Consider the following 24,040-nt stretch of genomic DNA (forward strand, 5'->3'; position numbering starts at 1 on the left):
CAGTCCTTGGAGAGAAAAATGACTAGGCCTCATGTTCCACACTGTACTCAGATGTTTTTTTCCTTCAGTCACTAGCTACACACATTCCTCCCAATATGCAAATTGAGTAGTTTCATTGGTCCACCCAGGGGTCATTTCGTAGAAAAAGAGCTAGGGGAACTCATTAGCATAACTCATTAGCATATGCCACACCCCCTGACATCAGGGGCCCGGCGGTGGACCTGCAAGGCCAGCAGGAGTGCGAGGAAGCCCCGCCAAGGCCCTCCCTGGCCCCAGGCAGGCAGGGGTGGGGAGAGGCGGGGGGGAAGCAACTTACCCTCCCTCTTCTCCTGCCTCCTCCTGGCTGAATGAGGGCTGGAAGCGGGGCGGCCGGAAGCAGGGGGCGGGGCTTCGTCATGTGTCCCGCCCCCCTGCACCTCATCCGGGGGAACTGTGTTCCCCCCCGAAATGACCTCTGGGTCCACCCAACAGCCTATATTCTCAAAGCTCTGCATACATCTATTCATATACTACATTATATTCAGGAACTCACAAGAGTCAACCTTTAGACAAAAACTGAACAGTAGACAATCCAGATATTTATTTATATTCACAGATTTTGTACAATATATTCTCTTTCAACATTCACAATAATTCTTCTCAATATGTGCTTTCGCAGAGCCTCAGTGAAATTTGAGAAAAAGAAGTTATATCTAAAACACTGTTCTAGCTGTGCTTCAAGCCATTTCAATAAATGAAATTATGCTCACATCAAACAATCTTTTTGCTTCTAAAAGTGCTCAGTTTATCATATGATCCATGCTACAGATGTCACTTCTAAGACTTCTATACAAATTATGTAAGGGCTTCTGTACAGAAATAAAGTTGAAGATCTGCTTATAACTGCTGTTGCTCAGAAATATACTGAGAACACACACAATCTGACAATGAACACAAGCATAACCATCATAATGTGAAGCTGTATTGTCTTTCTAAAACATAAAGCATACAAGAGGAAAAACTGCACAAACATTTTGTCAAACACACACAATACAAGCACCACACAAAACAAGACCTGCAATCATCCTGAAAGTGAATGTTTTCAGTAAAACTAAATGGTTGGCAAAGACATGAAGTTATTTCAGGCATATTTTAATTATTCTATTACCCAATATTTTGCAGGGGGGGAAAACCCTCCAAAAATCCACAAACCCTTAGACATTCAAGAAATGACTGTTAACTAGTACTTACTGAAAATTGTGATTTGGGCTGTGTGTTGGACCTACAAACATAAAAACAATAAATTAACACTTTTGCCTCTTGAATAAAATATATTAAAATATTTTAGAAGTACACTTGTGCTATGTCAAACAAATACTTTGTTTTTCCTGCACTACATCACGTTATTTTCAAAAACATAAATCAATACTTTGTCTGCTAAAACAAATGCAACTCATATTTCAATTCATAGTTTCAGGTGGTAGCTGTGTTGGTCTGCAGCGGAAGAGCAAGATTTGAGTCCAGCACCTTACAATCAAGTAGGACAAGAAGAAAAGAAGAAGAAGAGGAAGAGGAGGAGGAGGAGGAGATTGGATTTATGCCTCGTCCTTCACTTGGAGAGGCTTACAATCTCCTCCCTCCCTCTCCCCACACCAGACACCATGTGAGGTAAGTGTAAGCTGTCAAGAGTTAAGCCTCCTTTGTCAGATATGACTCAGACCTAGCTCTTCAACTGATAGTGCTACTTTAACTTCATAACCAACCTCTTTCGGAACCATATAAAAATAGACACATCAAAATTTTTAGTAATGTTCACTGTTGTGTGGCCTTTTGTTACAAACAAATGTCCTGTGATGTACTGAATATTTTACACACAGTGGCAATATTAATTATAATAAAATCAGATATGTATAGAATGGGCAGCATAAAGTTTAATACCATTTGGGGTTAAGTGACAACTCAGGAATTCAAAAGTTGATCAATTACAAAGTATAAGATTGACTGTGTCGTTTAATATTTTGAACCAGATACCACTTACAGTTCCAGTGTACCAATGTATGCAAATGATTCTCTGCCCATTTCAATGGAGGGGCCCAATATGTATTTAATATTGTTGTAGCCGACCTCTCCTTGCCCATATAACCTCCTGCATTCAGATGGCAATCTCCCTGCCACCATGTAATCAACTTGTGCCATTTCTGTGGCTCCTTCCCCAATGTACTCAAACATACCAATGTTCTCCACTGTTCTCATAATACTACCTCTTAGTCCCCTACTCTTACTGAATCTAGGCAGAAGTATGTGCACCTGGACTTTACTACATTATCTCTTCTTCCCATTGCTTCATCTTCCTTACATTAAATTTTAAAGTACAAGCATCTAATCTTCTGGAATAAAGCAACAAATGCTTCCTATAGAGAATACCTCTATTTTGTCTGGATATTTGTACTCCACTTTTCCCCCCATTAGGAGCTCAAAAAGGCTTACAACATCAGAATAGTTGTGTCTTGATTTTGGGCAGATATCAGGTTCCTGCAACTGCAGATACCATGTGTAACCTTACAAAGATAGGGACTCAAGCTATAAATACCATATGGAAAGTTGCTGCTTATTCCCTGTGCAGCAAGACCAGAATGAGTGGTACTGTGAAATGTGAAGTAATGAAAGTTTGCCTTTCTGTACTTTCAGCTATGGCTTATTTCACATTTATTCTGTTCTCTGAACTCCATATTTACAGACCATTCCATCTGTATCTACTTTCTTTTATTACTAGTAAATGGTATCAGGTTCAACCCAGACATTTTGTGCTGAGGAGGAGGCCTTAGGCAATGACTTGACTGATTTTCTTTCATGCTGCAATTTATTTTCTAAAAGAAAAAACCCAGTGAATTAATTTCTCATTTTGCTATTGTGAAAACTAGCTGTGAGTCTATAAAGCAGCAAAGCTACTTATAAAAGCCATGTTTTAAAACAAAGGGACTCACCCAGCCTTACAAAGAGAACTCCTGTTGCAGTTATTGTCTTCATCCCATTAGTGGCCACACATTGATAGTAGCCAGTGTCAGTTGTGTCAAGATCTTGGATTCTTAATCGGGAGCCATACTCTGTTTTCCTTATGATGATCCTTCTTGGTTCTTGAACCACTGGTGCATCGTTTTTCAACCATCTGACATTGGGCGATGGATGTCCTGCTACTTTACAGTGAAGGATCGCTGTCTGGCCCTGGACTATGGTGATATTGTTTACTGGTTCCAAAAAGGTCAAAAAGTAACCTAAAAAGGTAAAGGGTCAGAAAAGATCAAAGGTGAGCTAGAATACTTAACTGCCTATGTATACTTATTTATGAGCCGCTTCAGTTTTTTAGTTAGACTACTCTGTGCATGTACACAGTTCTTCAGGTGCCAGGTTAGTATCAACAGTAGTCCTGTACTCTTGAGTAATTCTGTACTCTTGAGCTGTATTTTTATTTGATGTCATTTGATAAGAATTCCTCACAACGAAAGTGTATTTTTATTGGACTGTGACAATGTTTCTGTCAGACCCCGGTCCAGTTTGTAGAAAAAGCCCAGCAGGAACTCATTGGCATAATAGGCCACACCCAACACCAGAAACTCATTAGCACATTAGGCCACACCAATGACAGTGCAGCTCATTAGCATATTAGGCCACATCCGCATGCCCAGGTGCCCCGTGGCTGCGGGGTGCCTGGGCAAGCCGGCCCTTGGACAGGCCGGGAAAGGCAAGGGGAGGCATCCCGGGACAAGCCGGCCCTTGGACAGGCCGGGAAAGGCAAGGGGAGGCATTTAAATGCCTCCCTGATCCTTCCAGGGCCCTCCCTGGCCCGCCTGCCTCGGAGTCGCCAGGGGGGTGTTGCTCTCCAGGCCTTCCCTCTGTAGCCAGGCACGCAGAGCTTTTGGCAGTAGTGGGCGTGACCAACTCTGAAGCCAGCTGGAACTCCATTCCTCTGCGCTCCTGCCCAAAAATAGCCCTGCTCAATAACTCTTGTTTTGGCAGTGATTAGTTTATTAGAGCATATGCAAGATCCAAAAGTCACCATGTTAGAACTGAAGTCTTTTGGCAGCTACAATCATATTATAGAAAATCAAACAGGTCTCATCCAGCCCACAAGCATACGTCACATCCACTCATCGCCTAGTTGCCATACCAACCAGGGAAGATATATGTCCCAGTAATCTAGAGTCCAAGCTGGTATAGGAATGTTTTCAAGGCCAATTCTCCTGGGAAAGCAAGAGGGGAGGAGAAGGGACTGTCTTGTGGAAAAGTTACATGGTCTAAAAGCAAAGGTCACATTCACACCTGCACACACTCACCCCCACCCTCAGGAATACCCTCCCCCCAGCCATTATGGTCACCGAAGCAAGCATAGCATAGCAAGGTTTGACAATTTCAGTGACAGGAATTGTGAGTAATTTTGATTCAGGTCCTTTTGCTCAAAATATGTTCTTAAGGGAAAGTTCTGGTTTACCTTCTCTACCTCTTATTTGTTAAGGCATCATTAAGTTTGCCAAAGAAAAACAAGCAATACTGAGAGAATTAAAGAACTACAAATTTAAAAGTGTCATGTTCATACTTCTCCCCTGCACCGATCTCCATGAAATGTTGCTCTCAGGGGACAGGGGACCCTGAAGAACAATGGGGGGTGGGTGGGATTCAGAAGGAAGGAGGAATCAGTGAACATTGCAAATCTAGTCTGGATCCAATCCCAAATCAATCCTAAGAGATTAGCCCACACAATTAACTAAAATACAGAATGTGGTGTTATAAAAAAGATTGCTTTGTTGCTGGCTCTGTTCCCAATGGATTGTCCGAAGTACAGAACAGAGTACTTAACACAATCATGTTACAACCAGAACTTTAGTTCTTGTACTGCACTAAAGTTCTGGTTGTAACATGCCGTGTCCATAATGGTAATATTTTTTATTCCATTTGGTAAATTCATTTGTTTTTTATATCCACAAAGGGATCCTGATTTCTGTAATCCATTAGGCCAAGAAGTCAAAGCACTATAACACAGGCAGCCATGGGAGGGGCTTGTTCAGTTTCAGCTCTTAGTCAAGCTAAAGAGTGACGTCACACCATATGTGTTCAAACTGAAATGAAAAACTGTCATAAGCATCATCAGAGACAGTATAACTAAATGCTCTGACACTATTTATGGCGTTTACAGATGTGGATAGCAAAGATATCAACTAAAAACATTTTCCTAAGATATCCCCAGCTGGAATTAATTTGCAATGGTTTTTCTTTTTTTGCTGCCATAGATACTTCTGTTGGAAAGCTTAATAGAATTCTAGAAAGTGCAAACAATGGTTTTAGCATTAATATTTTAAACGTTGTAGCAGCAGTGAGCTCCTCCGCTTCCAATAAGGGCAAAGCCTGATCCCAGACCGAAGAGCTCGCTCTCCCATCTCCAGGCCAAAAAGGCTCAGAATTAGGAACACATTGGCACTGTGGGTAATTTCAGTTTGTTTTGGCTTGCTTCTGCCTATTGTTATCTGCTTCTTTCCATGTTCCAAAATGTGGTATGCATTTTCTTGATCCTCCACTCGCATACATTTTGGATTGTTGAGTTTGCTGAAAAGTTCCTGGTGATGCTTGAACAGTCCCCTCAAGCTGCAGCATAAATCAGGTGATAACAGGCACATATAATAATGTGCATCACTTTCTGCAAACCAAAACGGCCATGAGCGACAGGGAATGAGGCCAATAAGAGAAACAAGTGATTAAAGGACCCAACAACTACTAGCTTCAGATTCTTGTGATGCACACAAGTTTTTAAAGCAGTATAAGGGAAGCCAGCTACTTTTCAAAGCAGCCCAATATGAACCATACATGAATGCCCAGATGTTAGTGCAGACATTAAATTCAAGCATACATTGAATCCACTTTAGCCTTTTGCTCCAGTGGTTCCCAAATGTTACTATGGACACTCCCTTATTAATAGCTAGACTTGAGTCTAATAGCACCTCAGAGACCAGCAAGACTGGGGGAGGGTAATAAGCTTTCCAAGAGATAAGCAGACTTGTGTGGATTTTTGCTTCATTTGGAGACATTACTGTGTTCATCCTGTAAAGTTTGGAGTTTGCACCAGCAGGTCAAAGATATAAACACGCTTTATGCAGCACACAAAGCCTTAGCCAGGCATCTGTCTTGAAATCAGGCCTCAACTAAACTTACCTTTCTCAGAAGCATGCCAAATCTGACTGCTCAGCGCAAAGTATTTGCAACTCCACTCAGCCACTAGATGGCAATTAGCATATATTACACATACAGGAGCATGGGAGGGAAATTTCTGCCAAATCCCCCCTTCCTGCTGCTACCTCACACCAAATTTCACACAAAACCTCACCAGTGCTTTTTAATGACTGCACAAGAAAGGTAAAAATGGCAGATCAATCCCAACAGATTATAGGATAATTATGTTTTCCTAACAAAAAAAGTCTGTATGGTAAAAGCAATGGTATTAGTAATGTATGGCTGCGAGAGTTGGACTATAAGAAAGGCCGAGTGCCGAAGAATAGATTCTTTTGAACTATGGTGCTGGAGAAGACTCTTGAGAGTCCCTTGGACTACAAGGAGATCAAATCAGTTAGTCCTAAAAGAAATCAACCCTAACTGTTCCCTGGAAGGCCAGATACTGAAGCTGAAGCTCAAATACTTTTGCCACCAAATGAGAAGGGCACACTCACTGGAGAAGACCCTGATGCTGGGAAAGATTGAAGGTCAAAAAAGAAGGGGACAACAAAGGATGAGATGGTTAGACAGTGTTATTGATGCAACAAACATGAACTTAAGCATACTCTGGAGGATGGCGTGATGTGGTCCATGGGGTCGCGAAGAGTCGGACTCAACTGTGCGACTGAACAACAACAGCAATACATATTTTTAACCAAAATACCAAATACCATGCATTTAAACTGGTGTGGGCCAAGCCATTGTTGAGTAAATGTACAGCATATCACAGGCAGTTGTGGAGGGGCTTTAACAATGTGTTGCAGTATAGAGGGTGGGGCAGGCACTAGGAATCCCAGATCCAGGTTGGGAAATATGTATAAATTTGGGAGGTGGAGCTTGAGGAGGGTGGGGTTTGGGGTGGGGAGGGGAGGGACTTCAATGTCATAGAATCCGCACTCTAAAGCGGCCATTTTATCCGGATGACCATCGTCTGGAGATCAGTTGTAATAGTAGGTCTCCAGCCACCACCTGGAGGCTGACAACCATAGTAGGCAAAAGTGATTTTTTTTAAGTGGGTGGTGCTTGCACAGTGTTTTTTAATAGAGGTGTTAGAGGCACAGTCCTATTTTCATTTGTGAAAGTGTCATTAACAAGACAACCTAAATCCTATGCTAGAAAATATGTTAGGTTCATATAAGTCAAACGTATAAGTTTTCGGGAACTTCAGAATTGGTTATAATATTCATAATTAACTATGAACATTTATGTCAGTAAGAGATATATGTTCTGGAAATGACATTTCTATGAATTCGATTATTTTCAGACATTGTACCCAAAGCCCCTGGTATCAAAGGGGGTTTCTGCAGATGTCAATAGACTTTGAATTAAGGTCATTTCCCTGCAATGAATTCTTTAATAATCACTTTTTCTGGAGAAAAAGTATGAATGATACATTAAGAATTTTTAAAAATGTTTCATATTTGAATAATTGAGTCCCAAGGCTTTATTAATACTTGGAATAGATGACATTTACAATTGTGTTGATATTGTTCAGCTGAAACTAATTAATGAGGTTTAAAATGTTTTTGTGCTTACATGTGTCACTATAAGAGTATACTAATACATCTGTTTTGAGTTACAACAGTCTGAAATGTACAGCATGGTATACCATTCAACAAGACACTATTTTAATGCACACATAATAGATCTAAATTCTGTACCATTCTTTTCACAGACACAGAGTAAGTGGAAAGCAAGGCAGAGAGCAGAACATATGTTTAAATGCAAAGCACTCAAATCTACTTGCTAGTGAAATGCGAATGATATTTATGATATATTCAACCCTCTAAAAAGCATCTGTAAATTAACAATACAACACTGAAGACATAGAACCTTTCGACAAACAACACATTAACATTTTCTGCTATTTTGGGAGATCTACAATTACAAGTTTCAGGGTGCAAATTGCCTCCCAGGGATTTAAGGAATTTCCTGTTTAATGGACTCCCCCCTAACACAATCCTTATCTCCCTTATACATAAAAGCCGAATGGTGGTGGCACTTCTCTAGAACATTCCACATGCTCTGGAATTGGTTGGTGCCCTGGTGTGTCACTCAGAATCTGTCCCTATCCACTGGCTGCATTGCTTGAGTCTCACCTCCAACATTCTAAACAGTTTGCTGTTCCCCTCCCCCCTATAGCCAGTAAGAACACAGAGGTTATTTGCATATGCAACCTCATTGGCCTTTGCCTCGGAACACAGAGGTCGTTTGCATATGCAACTTGATTGGCTTTTGCCTCTAACATTCTAAACAGTTTGCTGTTCTGAGGTAAAATGTGTCCAATCTCCAGGTGAGGGCTGGAGATCACTCAGAATTACAACTGCTTTCCAGATGGCAGAGATCAGTTCCCCTGGAGAAAATGATGGGCTCTGAATCCTTATATACTGCTGAGGTGGCCCCCGTATGACAGCCAATGTGACATAGCAGTCAGGGTTTCAGAGCATGGGAGATGCTGCAGGTGTGTGGGGGGTGGAAAGCTGAAGAGTGAGGGGGAAATAAAGGTAGGTTGATGATTGGCTGGGAAGGAGATAAGGTTGCCAACCCCAGGTGGGAAATTCCTGGAGATGTGAGGGATGGAGCCTGGAGAGTGTGAAGTTTCAGGAGGCATGGGACCTCGGACAGGCACAAAGCCATAGACTCCACCCCTCCAAACCAACCATTCCCTTCTGGTAACCATCATTGCCAATCTCCAGGTGAGGGCTGGAGATCACTCAAAATTACAACTGCTCTCCAGATGGCAGAGATCAGTTCCCCTGGAGAAAATGGTGGGCTCTGTATCCTTATATGCTGCTGAGGTGGCCCCTACCCTAGTGAGGTCGCCACAGCAAATTAACACTAAGTGTCCAAGGCCGGGGCACCTGCCCAGATCCTCTTTCTAGATGCCATTGTATTTATTTCCACAGCGGGCCTTTTTCCTAGTACATATTTTCAATTCAGATACTCTAGTTGAATATTAGAAAAAAAAAACCTGTCTTAAATAATAATACAGTTTCAATTACTAGTTAATATTTAATATCAATTTTATTTTATTGGTATCCCATCCTACCCTGCAAGTGGGTTCTGGGTGACTCAAAACACATAAATATCACAATTTAAAACAAGGGTTTCAAACATGCGGCCCATAGGCCAGATCAGGCCCTCGGAAGGCCCCTATCCAGCCTGCAAGGAACTGGCTATTTCCTTCTTTCTCAGTTCTCCTGCTGCGGTGCAGCTTGCTTTACCAGATGTTCTCAGTCACACAGAAGAGACAGGCAAGCTTCTGTTTCCTACAATGGCTGAGGCATCTCCACCTCCTCCTCCCAGGGGGTGGGAGGGAATGAGCCAGAGCTTGCTTCCTGGCCAGGCTGATTCAATTGCACAGGAGATATTGGCTGATGATCCTCCCCTTCCTCCTGCCTTGCTTTGCTCAGCTGCCTCAATTGCATGGGAGAAATACAAAGCACCTTTAAGACCAACAAAGTTTTATCAAGGTATGAGCTTTTGTGTGCCTTGCTACAGTGTTTTGTTGGGCTCGTTATGCCAGGTCTCCTGGGTGCAACTGGGTCCCCCTCAATGCATAAATTAGTTTGCTCTGGAGCCATCCTTCCTGCACGAAGACAAAACTGTGTGAGCTGGAGGCTAAAAAAACTGTTAGCTTGCTCACACTAACTCAGCTTAGAGAGAACACTTGTCCCCCTCCTCTTTTTCACAGTATTCATGCCTTCATGATCCAGTCTTTCTCAGCAGAAAAGCAATGTGAACTATTTAGATGAGGAATAACAATAAGCCAGTGAGGTAGATTAGGCTAAGAGTGTGTGTCCAGACAAAGTTCACCGAGCACACTTCCTTGGTAGATTTTGAACCTAGACTTCCCAGACAGCAAGCTGACACTGACTATACATTGCTGTCTCTCTATTCTTACATTGCCTCATAGGAGTTGTAGTTATTTCTCTGGGGAAGACTATAGTTTTGTAAACAAACACATAGCCCTCCAGCTGTCAGGATGCTTTCTCATGTTCTTGACCAGCACACAAAGCAATTTATTTACAAAACCTCGAAATGCCCAGCCATTTCATGTTTTTTCCCTGGATCCTAGGCTCAGAACACTCAACATGAAATTTCTGTAATGAATGTCAATAAATCAAAAGTAGTTTTCCAGCTCACAGATACACACCTGAACAGCATATTCAAGATTGCCAGAGCACAGATATTTTAATGTAATAATTCAGAGAAAGAGCTGTCAATTACCAAAGACTGTTAAATAAACAAAATATTGTGAGAGTGTTTTAAGCATATTTTATTTAAAGTTAAAAAAAATCTTTAATTGTGTTTGTGAGCTTTATAACGTTTATATCTCCGCTACCTGGCATTACGTTTTATGACAAACATGGCCCAGTCCAACAAGGTCTCAGAGGTCTCATTTATGTCTGGCTCTCACAACAAATGAGTGTGATACTCCTGATTTAAAAGATTTAAACGTAATATAATAAGAGATTAAAATTTACATCCATATACAAATCACAAAATGGCGATAATACACTTAAAGTGCTCTCAGAAAGTTTTGACCCTTGTATGTGTGCTCATATATACTGAAATTCCCTCTGCTCAGTACATAAAAAGTACCTTGTGAGTGGCACAGGTGAATAGAATAGGTGGGGGGGAGGGTTAATTTAATATGGTGTCTGCCGCCTCAACCAAAGGCCTGGAGGAACAGCTCTGTTTTACAGACCCTGACAAATGTTTATAAATCCCACAGGGCCCTGATCTCAATTGGGAGACTGTTCGACCAGACCGGAGCCAGAGCCTCTGGTCGAGGCTAAGCAGACATCCCTCCGGCTGGGAATCACCAGTGGACATCCCTTGAGCCAGGGATCTGAAGAACACAGAGTTCTTTGGGGGACATAGCAGTTGAGACAGTCCTGCAGATAAGATGGTCCCAGACTGCACAGGGCTTTAAAGGTTAATACCAGAATCTTGAACTTGATCTGGTACTCAACTGGAAGCCAATGCAGCTAGCAGAGCACAGGAGGTCTATGTGCTTGTCCTGAGGTCCCAGTAAGGACATGTGCAGCTGCATTTTGAACCAGCCAGAGTGTCCGAATCAGTCTCAAGGGTAACCCTGCATACAGCGAGTTACAGTTGTCCAGCCTGGAGGTGACCAATGCATACAATGCATGGATCACTTTGGCTAGGTCAAGGGGGAGAGATGGGGGCCAATTGCCTGACCTGCCAATGGTAAAAGGCTGATCTGGCAACAATCATGACCTGGGCCTCCACAAATGTTTATAAATCCCACAGGGCCCTGATCTCAATTGGGAGACTGTTCCACCAGACTGGAGCCAGAGCCTCTGGTCGAGGCTAAGCAGACATCCCTCCGGCTGGGGATCACCAGTGGACATCCCTTGGGCCAGGGATCTGAAGAACACAAAGTTCTTTGGGGGACATAGCGGTTGAGACAGTCCTGCAGATAAGATGGTCCCAGACTGCACAGGGCTTTAAAGGTTAATACCAGAATCTTGAACTTGATCTGGTACTCAACTGGAAGCCAATGCAGCTAGCAGAGCACAGGAGGTCTATGTGCTTGTCCTGAGGTCCTAGTAAGGACATGTGCAGCTGCCAGCCAGAGTGTCCGAATCAGTCTCAAGGGTAACCCTGCATACAGCGAGTTACAGTTGTCCAGCCTGGAGGTGACCAATGCATGGATCACTTTGGCTAAGTCACGGGAAAGAGATGGGGGCTAATTGCCTGACCTGCCAATGGTAAAAGGCTGATCTGGCAACAAATGACCTGGGCCTCCACTGAAACTGAGGCATCCATTGTCACACCCAGACTCCTCAGCATTGACACTGGCGCTAGCAGCGCCTCATCAAAGGTGGGGAGCCAGATCCCTGGTCCCACCCACCCCCAGCTCAGGCACAGGACCTCCATCTTAGATGGATTTAATTTCAGTTGATTCTGTTTCAGCCAATCAGCCACGGCCTCCAGTGTCCTAGCCAGAACCTCTGGGGAGGTATCTCGGTGGCCATCCATCAACAGATATAGCTCGGTGTCATCAGTGTGCTGATGACAACCCAGCCCAAACCTCCAGACCAGCTGGGCAAGAGGGCGCATGTGGATGTTAAATAACATAGGGCAGAGAATCGCTCCTTGGGAGACGCCAATACCAGTGGCTAACATGGTGAAACCCTCTGCCCAAGTGCCACTCTCTGTCCTCTGTCTTGGAGAAAAGAGATAAGCCATTGAAGGCAGTCTCTCGTATCTCCATGCTGGCGAGGTGGTGGGTCAAAAGATCGTAATCAACCATGGCAAACACTAAACATGAGCCTGCAGTGCGATGTGACTGTGAAGAAAGCTAATGCGATCTTATTCTCTCTTGCTCTGGATTGCAAGACTAGATCTAATGAGTGGAAATTACAAGGGAGTTGATAACCGGCGAAATATCAGGAGAAACTTCCTAACTGTAAGAGTGGTTGAGTAGTGGAACAGACTACCTTGGGAGGTGGTGGATGCTCCTTCGCTGGAAGTTTTCAAGCGGAGGCTGGATGAGCATCTTTCAGGATGAGCATCTTTCAGCTATCTTTTGGCTGTGCTCCTGCAGAGTGCAGGGGGTTGGACTAAATGACCTGCAATGCCCCTTCCAATGCTAATATTCTATGATTCTATCTCATAGGCTTTGATAAACGTCCTATAAGATACTCTTGCAGCTTTGTCACAAGTACGCTGCCACACTTTCTCTAGCCATCTTAACTCCCTTTTCATCCTCCGTAGTTCCTAGTATATCAGAAAGCTAGGTTGGAACAGGAGTGGGCATTGGGGAGAGATTTTTTCGATGGCTTCAGGGAGTTGGCAATGCCAATCCTCTACTAGCTCATCTAATGAGTTGCTAGGGGGAATCGGATCCTGCAGAGCATTCTGAAACCAATTGGATCCATCTGGCTTCGTGAGCAAACATGAATTAGCTTGCCGCCTAACCAGGAGAAAGGGGGATGGGACACTCAGTTGGGGCTTCAGGACAAAGTGGTCTGACCGCCTTCAATATCATCCAGATCCACATTTATCCCCATCCCAAAAACCAAGTCCAGCGTGTGGCCCGCTCAGTGTGTGGGAGCTGATACAAACTGAGAAAGTCCCAGTGTTGCCATGGATGACATTAGGTCTGCAGCCTGTGATGAGGCGGCATCATCAGTATGGACGTTGAAGTCCCCCAGATCTAAGAGTCTGGGGAACTCCAAGGCCCAGCCTGATACTGCCTCCAGCAGACTTGGCAGGGTATTTGCTGGAGTGTTAGGTGTTCAGTACACCAGCCAGATAGGCAAACTCTCTTCAGCCTCCCAGGCCAGGCCCACACAATCAATGCCAGAGATTTTTGGTGCAGGGAGTGTCCTGAAGGAGAAAGACTCTCAAGTGAGTATTGCCACCCCTCCCCTCGCCCATTTGTCTTGGTCACGCATGCCAGGTCCACCTTCTGAGCTGCAATATAATCTTGCAGGGTCATGGTCTTATTATTAATGGACCTGGCATTGCACAACATCAATGCCGGAGAAGGGTAAAACTTCCTAGCCCCACAAACCAGCATGTCTCAGGATGGGGCAAAGACTGGAAGGGGACCAAGCATAGCCATATGTCTGCCTCTTTCCATTATAAAATCTTGCCCCACTGCCATAACTCCCATTTCCCCAATTACTGGAATCCCCAACTCCATGTAGAGCCCTCCTACCAGATCTTATCAATACCACTTATATAGATGCAGCACTAAATATATTTTTAAATTTTAATTATATTTTATTGACTATATATTTCATATTTCATAAAAGTATTTCATACCCTTATATATTTCATTATTACAACAAAAAATGAGGTTACATTTCATCTGTATAACCAAACAAGTAAACTTAATCCAAATCCCGATTGTATCCTCTTCTTTTTCTTATTCTCTTATCCTACTCGCCTAGTTCCATGAATCTATCTATTCCCCCTTTAAAGCTGTTTATTCCTGTGGTCATCACGACATCCTTCTCGCAGCGGATTCCATATTTTAATCACTCTCTGTGTAAAGAAGTATTTCCTTCTGTCTGTCCTGAACCTCCTGCCCATCAGCTTCACTGTCCCACCAAAATCCTCAGCTCTCAGCTGAAAGCAAGTAAAAAACCACTCACCTCCTGCTCAGAGCTCAGCTGGGTCTTGGGGGGGGAGGACTTGGGGGGGAGCACACCCTCCACCTACTTACCATGCCCTCTAGCTATAACAATTCAACTTCTATATTGTTTATCACTTTGTGTACTATTACTGAATAGTTGCCACTTAATATATAGTTCTAAATTCCCTTCTTATACTCATTTAATTGCTCTCAACATGATCTATTACACTGTTTGCCTAAACAAACTATCTCCTTTCAAACGCCTCCATCTGTTTGTTTAATCACTGCTTCCAATAGCTTCTTCCCAGTATTCTCATTGTGTGCTGTGAAAGTTTTGTCATATACGTTGACCACTACGTGGCCTAGTGCAAGCCATCTGTATTGAATTCCATGTTCTCTCAGTGTCTTTGCTGTATCTCGAAGCTTCTTTCTCGCGAGAAGTATCTCAGCTGGGACATCAGCAAATAGAAAAACAATCATGTCTTCAAGGCACAGACCCTCTTTTTCTCTCGCAATTTTAAAAAGTTTATTTTTGATCTGTACTTCTGTGAATTCAATCAGGATATCTGGTGTGGCATCTTCAGAAGCTCTTTTCGACACGTTTAAACAGGTGATCATTCTTTCGGAAGTCTCTGATTCCCCTGCTGAGTGAAGTATCTGCCACAGCCATTTATTTAAAGATGCAGCGAAATCTTCTGTTTTGGAAAAGTTTAATGAGACCCCAGGAAAAGTTTAATGAGATCCCATGGAGTTTGGCCTTCCTTTCTCTTGATTTTATTTTTGGCCCAAGCCTCAAAATCCTTTACCTCCTTCATTTCGTCTGCTGTTTCCTTCGCACTCTGGTATGCTTCAGCTTTCTTCTCCATTGTCCTCATTGTTGTGGTGAGTTCATCGAGTTTCTTATTTATCAGCTCTATTGTTTGTTTAGAGCTGGCCAATTTCTTTTTTCAATTGTCTGACATCCCTGCTCACAATCTTTATTTCATTTTTAAGTTCATCTTTTATCTCTGTCAAAGCATGCAGAATCATGGTCTAGTAACTTGGGTCAGAATTGCTTCCTCCCATCGCCATGTCCTCTGGCAGAAATGTCTCTTGGTCTTCCGAGTCTGTATTACTCTTCCTAGGGGATCTGTAGGGGGGGTTGCCCCCTTCTTCCCCATGGTCCTTCCCATACCCAGCATTAAAGTTTGTTTCTAAATTAGTTTTATTTTTTGAGAGCAATTTTGATATTCCTCAGTGGGATTAGCAGGAGTGTGAGAGGGATGCAGTCAGCCAGAAGCTCAGCCGCCATGCCCCTTTCACTACATATAATAATTCACAATATCCTATCTAAATTATATCAACCCCAACATAACCTAAGTCCTTATAGCAATATCTAGCCCTCCCTCAGTTAATTAAACCCTCCCTACACAGACAAACCCACAGTAAATAATCCTAACTAACCCTCTAATTGATTTAATCAATTGACTAAGTAATGGTCAAGGGCCCTCTAATCAATCCAATTAATCAATTAATAATCACTAATAACAATTAATAGTCCCTCTAAATTACTGGCAAATCTAAGAGTGGGGATCTATTAACAAGTTAAATTAAATTAAGTTCCCTGATCAACGGGAGGCAAAACAGTTCACAGACTCTTATGATTCTCTAGTTCCTTCAACTGTCCTTGGAACATACTAACAGTCCCATGGCACCGGGGGTTAAAGTTTGCAAATTAAGAGTCTATTTGTCATAAGATGGTGCAATGAACTTCCTTTAGCATAGTCTCACTCAGCTCAGTCCTGGAACTCAAGATATTCAGTCTGGTCATGGGTTTCTTGTCCTCAGAACTTAGAAGAGGTAGATGGAATGACAAAGGGTCAGAGTGGCCCATACAGAATGGCCCATACAGTCTCCAACCTCGCGTTCGCCTCAGTAGAACCAGCCACCGGGCCCACATCAACCAATAGGCTTTGATAATCTCCAAAAGCACTGTGAAAGTGCCTGAGGCCAGCTGGAGACACACAATGCCACCCAAAGCCAGTCAAGACCCTGAAAGCCAACTGGGACAGCAACAGGGTGGGAGGGGCTGGCTAGGTCAGGAACAGGCAAGTCCGCCAAACTGAGCAGTTGCCCCACTACAGAGGACAGCAGACCAGTGGGTACGCGGAGGATCATAGGCCGTGCTTCAGAAGTTGTCTCCAAGCCCCCTCCCCCCCACAACTAATTTAGTACTGAAGGGATGCCAGGAGAAAGGAATGAGTGCACTTGACCAGGACCTATAGAGCCAGGATTTGAACGACTAGAAAATCCTGCTTAAGAATATATTGATGAAAACTTGTTTCATTTCAGTATATCTATGGATGTCCAATCTCATGAGATCTACTGGACTCAAAAAAGAAGCTGAGTTAGATCACAATGTTAGCAGCAATTATAACACAACAGCAATTGGCTTAGGCTCTCCTCTAGAGCAGGGATTCTAGGCCTTTAAGCTAGGAATGGCCTCAGAGTTTATTTATTCACTTTATTTGTCCCCTGCCCTCCACTGTATACCTCCTATTTTCCATATATCAAATAAAATATTTCATTAACTTCTGCTTTTGAATGGGGATCCTCCCTTCTACTAGATACCCATGTATCCAGCCTTTGGGTCTATAGATCATGGTGGTGGAAAGTGCTATTAAGTCACAGCTGACTTATGGCGACCCCATGGGGTTTTCAAGGCAAGAGATGTTCAGAGGTGGTTTGGCATTGCCTGCCTCCACATCATGACCCTGGTATTCCTTGGAGGTCTCCCATCCAAATATTAGCCCAGGACTGAACAACTTAGCTTCCAAGACCTGATAAAATTGGGTTAGCCTGAGCTATCCAGGTCAGGGCTCGAGCATGCAGTGCTGTATTTCTCAGATGAAGCAGTCATTTTTCCCCACTGAAGAGCAGATTTTTTTAAAAAATTCTGTAGCCTTTCACCTCCTCCTAAAGTGCTTTTCTTTTCCTTCTCAAAGTGTTAAACAGTGTTTTCTCTTGCAAAATATTTGTAAAGGGCTTTTCTCTCCCTCCCCACAAATGTCTTCCTCTTCCCATAAAAAAGTAAGGAGTTGCTCTTCAAGTTCTCCTTCCTTCTGCTCCCCTGATGGGTTTTATCTCAAAAAGAATGCAAGAAGAGCCAAATTGATCAGACCAAAGACCCACATAGTACAACATTCTGTTCACACGGTAACAGACTGGCTGCCTCCGGGAAGCCCACAAGTAGGATGGCTGCAACAGCACCCTTCTGCCCCTGCTCTCCACCAGCTGATATGAAGAGGTATACCACCAAACAAGGCAATACAGAAAATGGGTGCTTGCGTTGTCATGTAGCTACTACTGAGTATACATTCTATATGATTACACATATAGCTCATGTGTCAAGATTGTATTCCAGGATATTAGCAAAGAGTAAATGTTTTCTTGATTTCTTCAAATAGAAATTAACGTCTTTAGAGTACAGAGAAGAAAACTATGCTATCACTATGCTATAGCAAATTGAAGTGCTCTAATACTCAATTTATAAGAATATCAGCTAAACATTATTAAATAGTGTCTATAAAAATGTCTGGGGAAAAGATCACCTCTGACCAAATGTGAACCTAGTAGCAACAAATTTAGTCAACGTTGACGGCAACAGAATTGTATTACCTCAAATCTCATTTTGACCATTAAATTCTGTAGTTGCTTTCACTGGCAAGGACCCAAAGAGCTACTTTAGAAGCGCCGATGAGTTCGGGTATGTCCAGAAGCACCCTGGAATCATCTGTTTTTTTAAAAAAAATGCATTTCATGCTATATAACAAACTAGGGAAAAGGCCCATTGCACGAAGAGGCAATGGGCTCTAGTGAGAGTCCTCGTAAGGGCCTGCCGCCTCCCTGGCCCCTGTGGCGCCAGGCGAGGGAAGTGCAATGCGGCCGCCTGCCCTCGTCCCCAAGCACAGCCTGGTCAAGATGCAGCCCCCCCCCAGCAGGGCCCGCCTCCTCTGTCGGCCAGGTGGCAGCAGGTGAGGGAAGTGCGGTGCGGCTGCCGCCCCCTGTCCCTGAGGCCAGCTGGGGCATGCTGCCAGACCAGCAAGAGCAGCAGAGGGAAGGCTGGCAGAGGCCGAACGCCGTCCCCAAAGAAGTGCCCACAGCGTCCCCAGGCCAGGCTGTGGTGGCCCCGGGAAGCCCGGTGCAGCCTTCCCTCCCCTCAGATGGGTTGGGGTGGCTGGAGGTGTCTGTGCGGCCGGACGCGGCAGCAGGTGAGCGGGGGCCTGAGTAGGCTTGGGGGGAAGGTGAGCAAGCGAAGGGCCAGCTGTCCAATTCACCCGGCTTCGTCCATCTCCCTACCAGCTGCTCACTGCCCATTCCAGCCACGCGTGGGCCAAGATGGCTAGGCTTGTTCCTCTCCCCCCCCCCCAGCCAATGGTACACCAGGAGTCCTGAGCAGCAGCTGGTGGCCCAATGGCTGAGGGAGCGCATTTCTTCTCACCACCCCTTAGACGGAGGCCACCCCAAAACACAATTATTATAAGGAGAGACTAGTTTAGAAAGTTTTAGTTTCAAAATAGAGTTCTCATATGACATGGAGAAGGCTGCTATTTGAGAATCTCAAGTTCAAGAAGATTTTGGGCATGCAAAACTACTGATGCAGTTCTTGAGCTCCAAGCCATTAAGCTTAAATCAAATGCCTGAACACACAAAAGACTTAGATGGATTTCTATGATAACTAATGCATCTTTTGTAGCAGTGGAGAACCTATCCAGATATTGTTTGCAGTGAATATCGCACTCTTTTATGCTTGTTTCAAGCCTGGCTGATTTTTTGTTTTGTTTTTTGGTCTTGGTTGATGGAGCTGAATTAGCATATGACAGCTGTCATGTCAGGTCCATCAGGTATTTAGCAATCTCCAGAATCTGCCTGGAAAAAGAAGCTACATGGCTACATCCTAGGTTTGTGTCAACATTTTATTTCTTCATTGTGGCTCAAAATTGGGGTGGGGAAAGACATAGGACATGTATCTCCTTAAGTGTGGACACTAGCACATCTTCCTATTGATCTGGCTACCACCAATAAGCAATGGCACTGAGGTTCAGCACAAGGTTTAGATGTAGAGTGTGGGAATGAGCATCAACACAGAAATACTGAAGTGACATACATCCCTCACTGTCCAGCAGCAAAAACCAAAAATATGTGGCATTTGATTAGCTGTCACAGGTGTTGCACTCTCTAAACTTGGCAGCGCATGGACACTGCTCTGCTACTGATGTTGTGCTTGTGCATTCTTTTAATTCACGTCACTATCTGAGAGATGACCTGGTAACTTTAAAGCAGGCATACACAACTTGCAAGTCAGCAAGCCAAAGACAGCCAATGAGTCACATGAGGCAGCCTAGAAGAAATTAAATCTCCTATTTTCACCACATGCACAGGATTGTAAAACCACTTGGTGGGCATGCTTTGTTCAGCATGGGGGGACCCAGTTGTACAGGGCTGCTCTAGAGCTACTTCTGAAGTCTCATTCCTCATGTGTTTTAACTTCTCCATTACATTTACTGTTTTCAGCCTACTTCATAAATGTTCCATGAGGTAGGTTACATATAGCTAATAATCCCTGCAAGGCAACACACAACCACTTGGCTTTAAGAGTTTTTGCCTTTTTTGGTTGTTGTTACTGTTAATAAGAAGCCTGATGTAGCATGCTTGTATTTTACAAGCTGTTTACATACTAAATGAACTATGTAAGAGAAAGCTGGATATAAAACCCATCAAGTACTTATTCAGCACAGCAGGTACCCAATGTGTGTCTGATCCAGCTGTCTCAGTGATTCATTGAAAGCCACCCCATTTGTCAGTTAAAATACAGAAGTTCCACAATGCACTCAGAATTAATGTTCAACTTAGTGAAGAACACCTCAAAATGTGTATGTTTCTCCTACTACATTATTTTACTGGCAGTAAAAGATTACTGTAAATAATGGTGGCTACATTCACATTATCACTCTACGCCAACATTAAATTGGGAAGTGTATGAACCAGGCTTATTGTCATGCCTGTGTACATGCCTCACTTTCCTCTTCCTTTCTCGTATGAAAAATTCCAGTTAGAGATTAGCTCTGCATACCTATGACACACAGATGTAGATGGATTAATGTGGAGTTAGTTATCCAACACAATCCAGGAATCTATTTCGCTTAACTGCATTCTCCAGTTACACATAATGGAAGCTAATTTCTAACCCTGAATCTTCCACATGAGGATGGTGGAGAGAGGCATGTGTGGCAACAAGCCAAGCTTGTGCACATTCCGGCTTAGTCAACCCAGTGATGACTGAATGTACATCAAATGTACATCAAAAGCTACCAGAAGGAATGTGGTCTGGCATAAAGCATAAGGATATTTCACAGTATCTAGATATCTGTTTCCCAAGTGTGCCCTCATCTGTGGATATCTAAATCCATGGATCAGCACCACACTTGCAATAAACAGGTTTTTCTGCAAACTTGGGTGACCACCTAAATTTGCATAAAAATCTGAAAAGTTAATAAAATTGCACAAGGGGGTTAACCCCCCCCCCAGTACTTTACTACTTACATTCTGTGGCACTGGCAAAGCATCCAGGCAGCTATAGCAGGCCAGGGGCTATGCTGGGCCCAGCAACAGCTGCAGGAGAGGCCGGGGGCCTTGCCAGCGAGACAGTAGGGGAAGGAGATGGGACTTACCCCCACCTGAGTCCCATGGGCCTGGCAGCAGAGGCCTGGAGCCACACTGGGCTCTCCAAGATCGATGGTCGGAGGTGGGTGGTAGAAGCATGGCATCCCTGCAGCAGAAGCCTTGAGGGTGAAAGGGCTTCAGGAGCCTCCACAGGCCCAGCAGTAGAGGCCTTGGGCCATGCTGAGCTCTCCAAGATCGATGTCGGCGATGAGAGGTAGGAGCACGGCATCCCGGCAGCAGAAGCCTTGAAGGCAGAGGCACTTCAAGAGCCACCTTGGCCCAACAGCAGAGGCCTGGAGCCACACTGGGCTCTCCAAGATCGATGGCTGGGGCAAAAGGTAGAAGCATGGCATCCCGGCAGCAGAAGCCTTGAAGGTGGTGGGACTTCAGGAGTCATTGCGGGTCTGGCAGCAGAAGACTGGAGCCACGCTGGGCTCTCCAAGATCAGTGGCAGGAGGTGGGAGGCAGGAGTGTGGTGTCCCAGCAGCAGAGGCCTGGAGCCACACTGGGCTCTCCAGGATTGATGGTAGGGGATTGGGGGGAGTGCAGCAGCCCAGCAGCAGTGGTTATGATGGGGGGAGGAGCCATGCTACTTGCGGGGGGCATTCCCTCTCTTAGCTGGCACTGTCTGGAGGGGATTAAGAGGATCCACCTTCCTATAGTAGAGAGAGATACCCTGCCACCCATGGAAGGCCTCCTGAGAAAAGAGAATCAGATTTTCTTATGGCCTTGGTTCTATCTATGTAATAACTCAGGGCCCGCTTAATGTCCAGGCAATGGCACTTTCTTTCCTGCGAATGTTTAAGATTAGGAGTGAAGGATAGTAAAATGATTTCCTGAGACCTGTGGAAACCTGAATTCACATGGTCCATCCTTAACATCACTTTGTCACTGTGGAAGACACAAACATCCTTATGCATGGAAATAGCATGAAACTTAGAGATCCTTGGACTGGAGATAATGCCCACTAAGAATACCTTTTTGAAGGTAAGTTCCTTCAGGAGACACGAGGCCATGAGCTTAGAGTTACCAAGTACCTACCGCAAATCGGCAGGGGACACATGGTCCCCGGTCGGAACATTCCTCCCTGTAACACACCCACGCTGCACCATGCTGTCACCAGGAAGTGACGCCGGGCGACACTCTGGCAATGGGGCTGGAAACTTGATGGTACTATCGAGTTTCCAGCCCCATTGCCAGAGCGTTGCCCGGCGTCACTTCCTAGCGATGGCATGGTGCAGCGCGTCTGTTTTCCACGTGGGAATGGTCCTGAGAAGAAGTATGTGTCCCCCGCCGATTCTCGGTAAGTACTTGGTAAGCCTACATGAGCTTGAAGGTGTTGAAAATATGTGTGTTGCAAGGTCTAAAGTCAGTCATTATAGGGTTAATGTGCTTACCTTCTGTGCTGTTGTTTAGACTGACCTGGAAGGGAACCTGGCAGAAAGCCAATGGAAAGAAAGCCTGGGAAATTGAGGCCTATTTACTTACAATCTTTGGTTAATGCATTCAGGTGATTTCCTTCTAGGGGTCAAGAACAAAGGAAGAATCTCCATTACTATCTGTGTGTCTATTGTTGCAAGCATGTAGTCTTTAAGTGTTTGTTGTTTTGTAGATTTTCCTGTGCACCCTTCCCTTTAGAAATAAAGATTTTTACACAGAAAGAAAATGCCTCCTCTCCATTGCAAACTCTGAATATTTAAGTATTTTTACCTAATTTTCCAACAGAAGGGACCCTTGGAAAGTGCCTGTAGGACTATGTTCAAGTTCCATATGGAAAACCTGTGGATTACTGGTGAATTCAGAAAAGACGCTTCTCTAAAAAACCTCTTATGAAGATGGAAGGAGAAACCTTGCCCCTTTTTTTCTCCCACTGAATAAAAACACCTCTGGGTTCAGCTTCCACTCTAACTGGTCTAGCTTTCTTCAACTTAACCAGTCAGCCACCACATTTCTGTCCTGGCCACATGTACCACCTTTTCAGATTTCATTTCCACTTCCTATATTAGCACCCTCATCTTGTGTTGGCTCTCCTTGAACAGGAAGACCATGTCCAGGGAAGTTTCCAGCACCATTTCTAAGTGAAAGATCTGGTGCACTGGAAGGAAGCAGCTCTTCTCCCCATTGGCCACAAAGCCATGAATATGAAGGTATGGGGAAAGGAGGGGGACCTGATGTGGATGTTGCCCAGTTAAAGGAAGTCTGAGATTCCCATGTATGCAGACATGTCACCAGGGAAACCAGGACTTTGGTGAATACTTGGGGTGCCAAATTCAGCCTGAAATGAGGGCCCAGTATTGGAAATAGAGGCCAAAGTAGCCAAAGTGCAAGAAGCGCCAATGACCGTGGAGGAACTGGATGTGGAGGTAAGCATCCAATAGTTCTACCAAAGTAAGGAAGTCTCCTTTGTAGATAGCTGCCATTATTGAATTGAAGGTCTTTGTCCGAAACTTTCTGTCTTTGATCCATTTGTTCAACCATTGCAGGTTGAGGACTGCCCTCACATCTCTGTGTTTCTTGAGAATCAATTAAAGAATGGAATAGAACCCAGATGTCCTCTTGGTACTGGCTCTATATAGCTCCTATACAGAGGAGATGGTTTATCACCTGGAGAATGAGATGGTGTTTGATTGAATGGTGATACCTGTAGACCTGAATGAGTTTGTCAGGAGGCAGAAATTTGAGTTCCATGGAGTAGCCCTTGCAGATTGTGCCCAGCACCCACTGGTCTTGGAGCATTCACAAATGTATGCAAAGCATAGCAGATAGCCCCTGATATTGTTGGTGATTGCTGACTGTTTGGCATCAGACTGAGGATTTCTTTCCTTCTTGTCCAGCACTGGAGGAAGACTTGCTAGGAGAGGTTGAAGGCTTGGAGTATTGTCATTTGCCTTTAGGCCAGTAAGGTCTAATGCCAGAATTCGGTTGGGAGTTCCAAAAGGACTGAAAACCTTTTCTTAGGCCTGCCCTCTCTCTTATGGTTCAGCA

At 44.2% G+C, this 24,040-nt stretch overlaps 1 protein-coding gene across 1 annotated transcript in view; it reads right to left on the reverse strand.

The window, feature by feature from the left end:
• The window catches only part of ROR2 (receptor tyrosine kinase-like orphan receptor 2), an 83,278-nt gene that overhangs the window by 50,754 nt on the left and 8,484 nt on the right, over nt 1-24,040 (reverse strand). Inside the window, 2 exon segments of the mRNA XM_015421525.1 lie at nt 1,231-1,261; nt 2,964-3,251. Coding sequence (XP_015277011.1) covers nt 1,231-1,261; nt 2,964-3,251 — 319 coding nt within the window.

The sequence above is a fragment of the Gekko japonicus genome, unplaced genomic scaffold, assembly GCF_001447785.1.
Source record: "Gekko japonicus isolate JY-2015 unplaced genomic scaffold, Gekko_japonicus_V1.1 scaffold1189, whole genome shotgun sequence".
NCBI lineage: Eukaryota > Metazoa > Chordata > Lepidosauria > Squamata > Gekkonidae > Gekko > Gekko japonicus.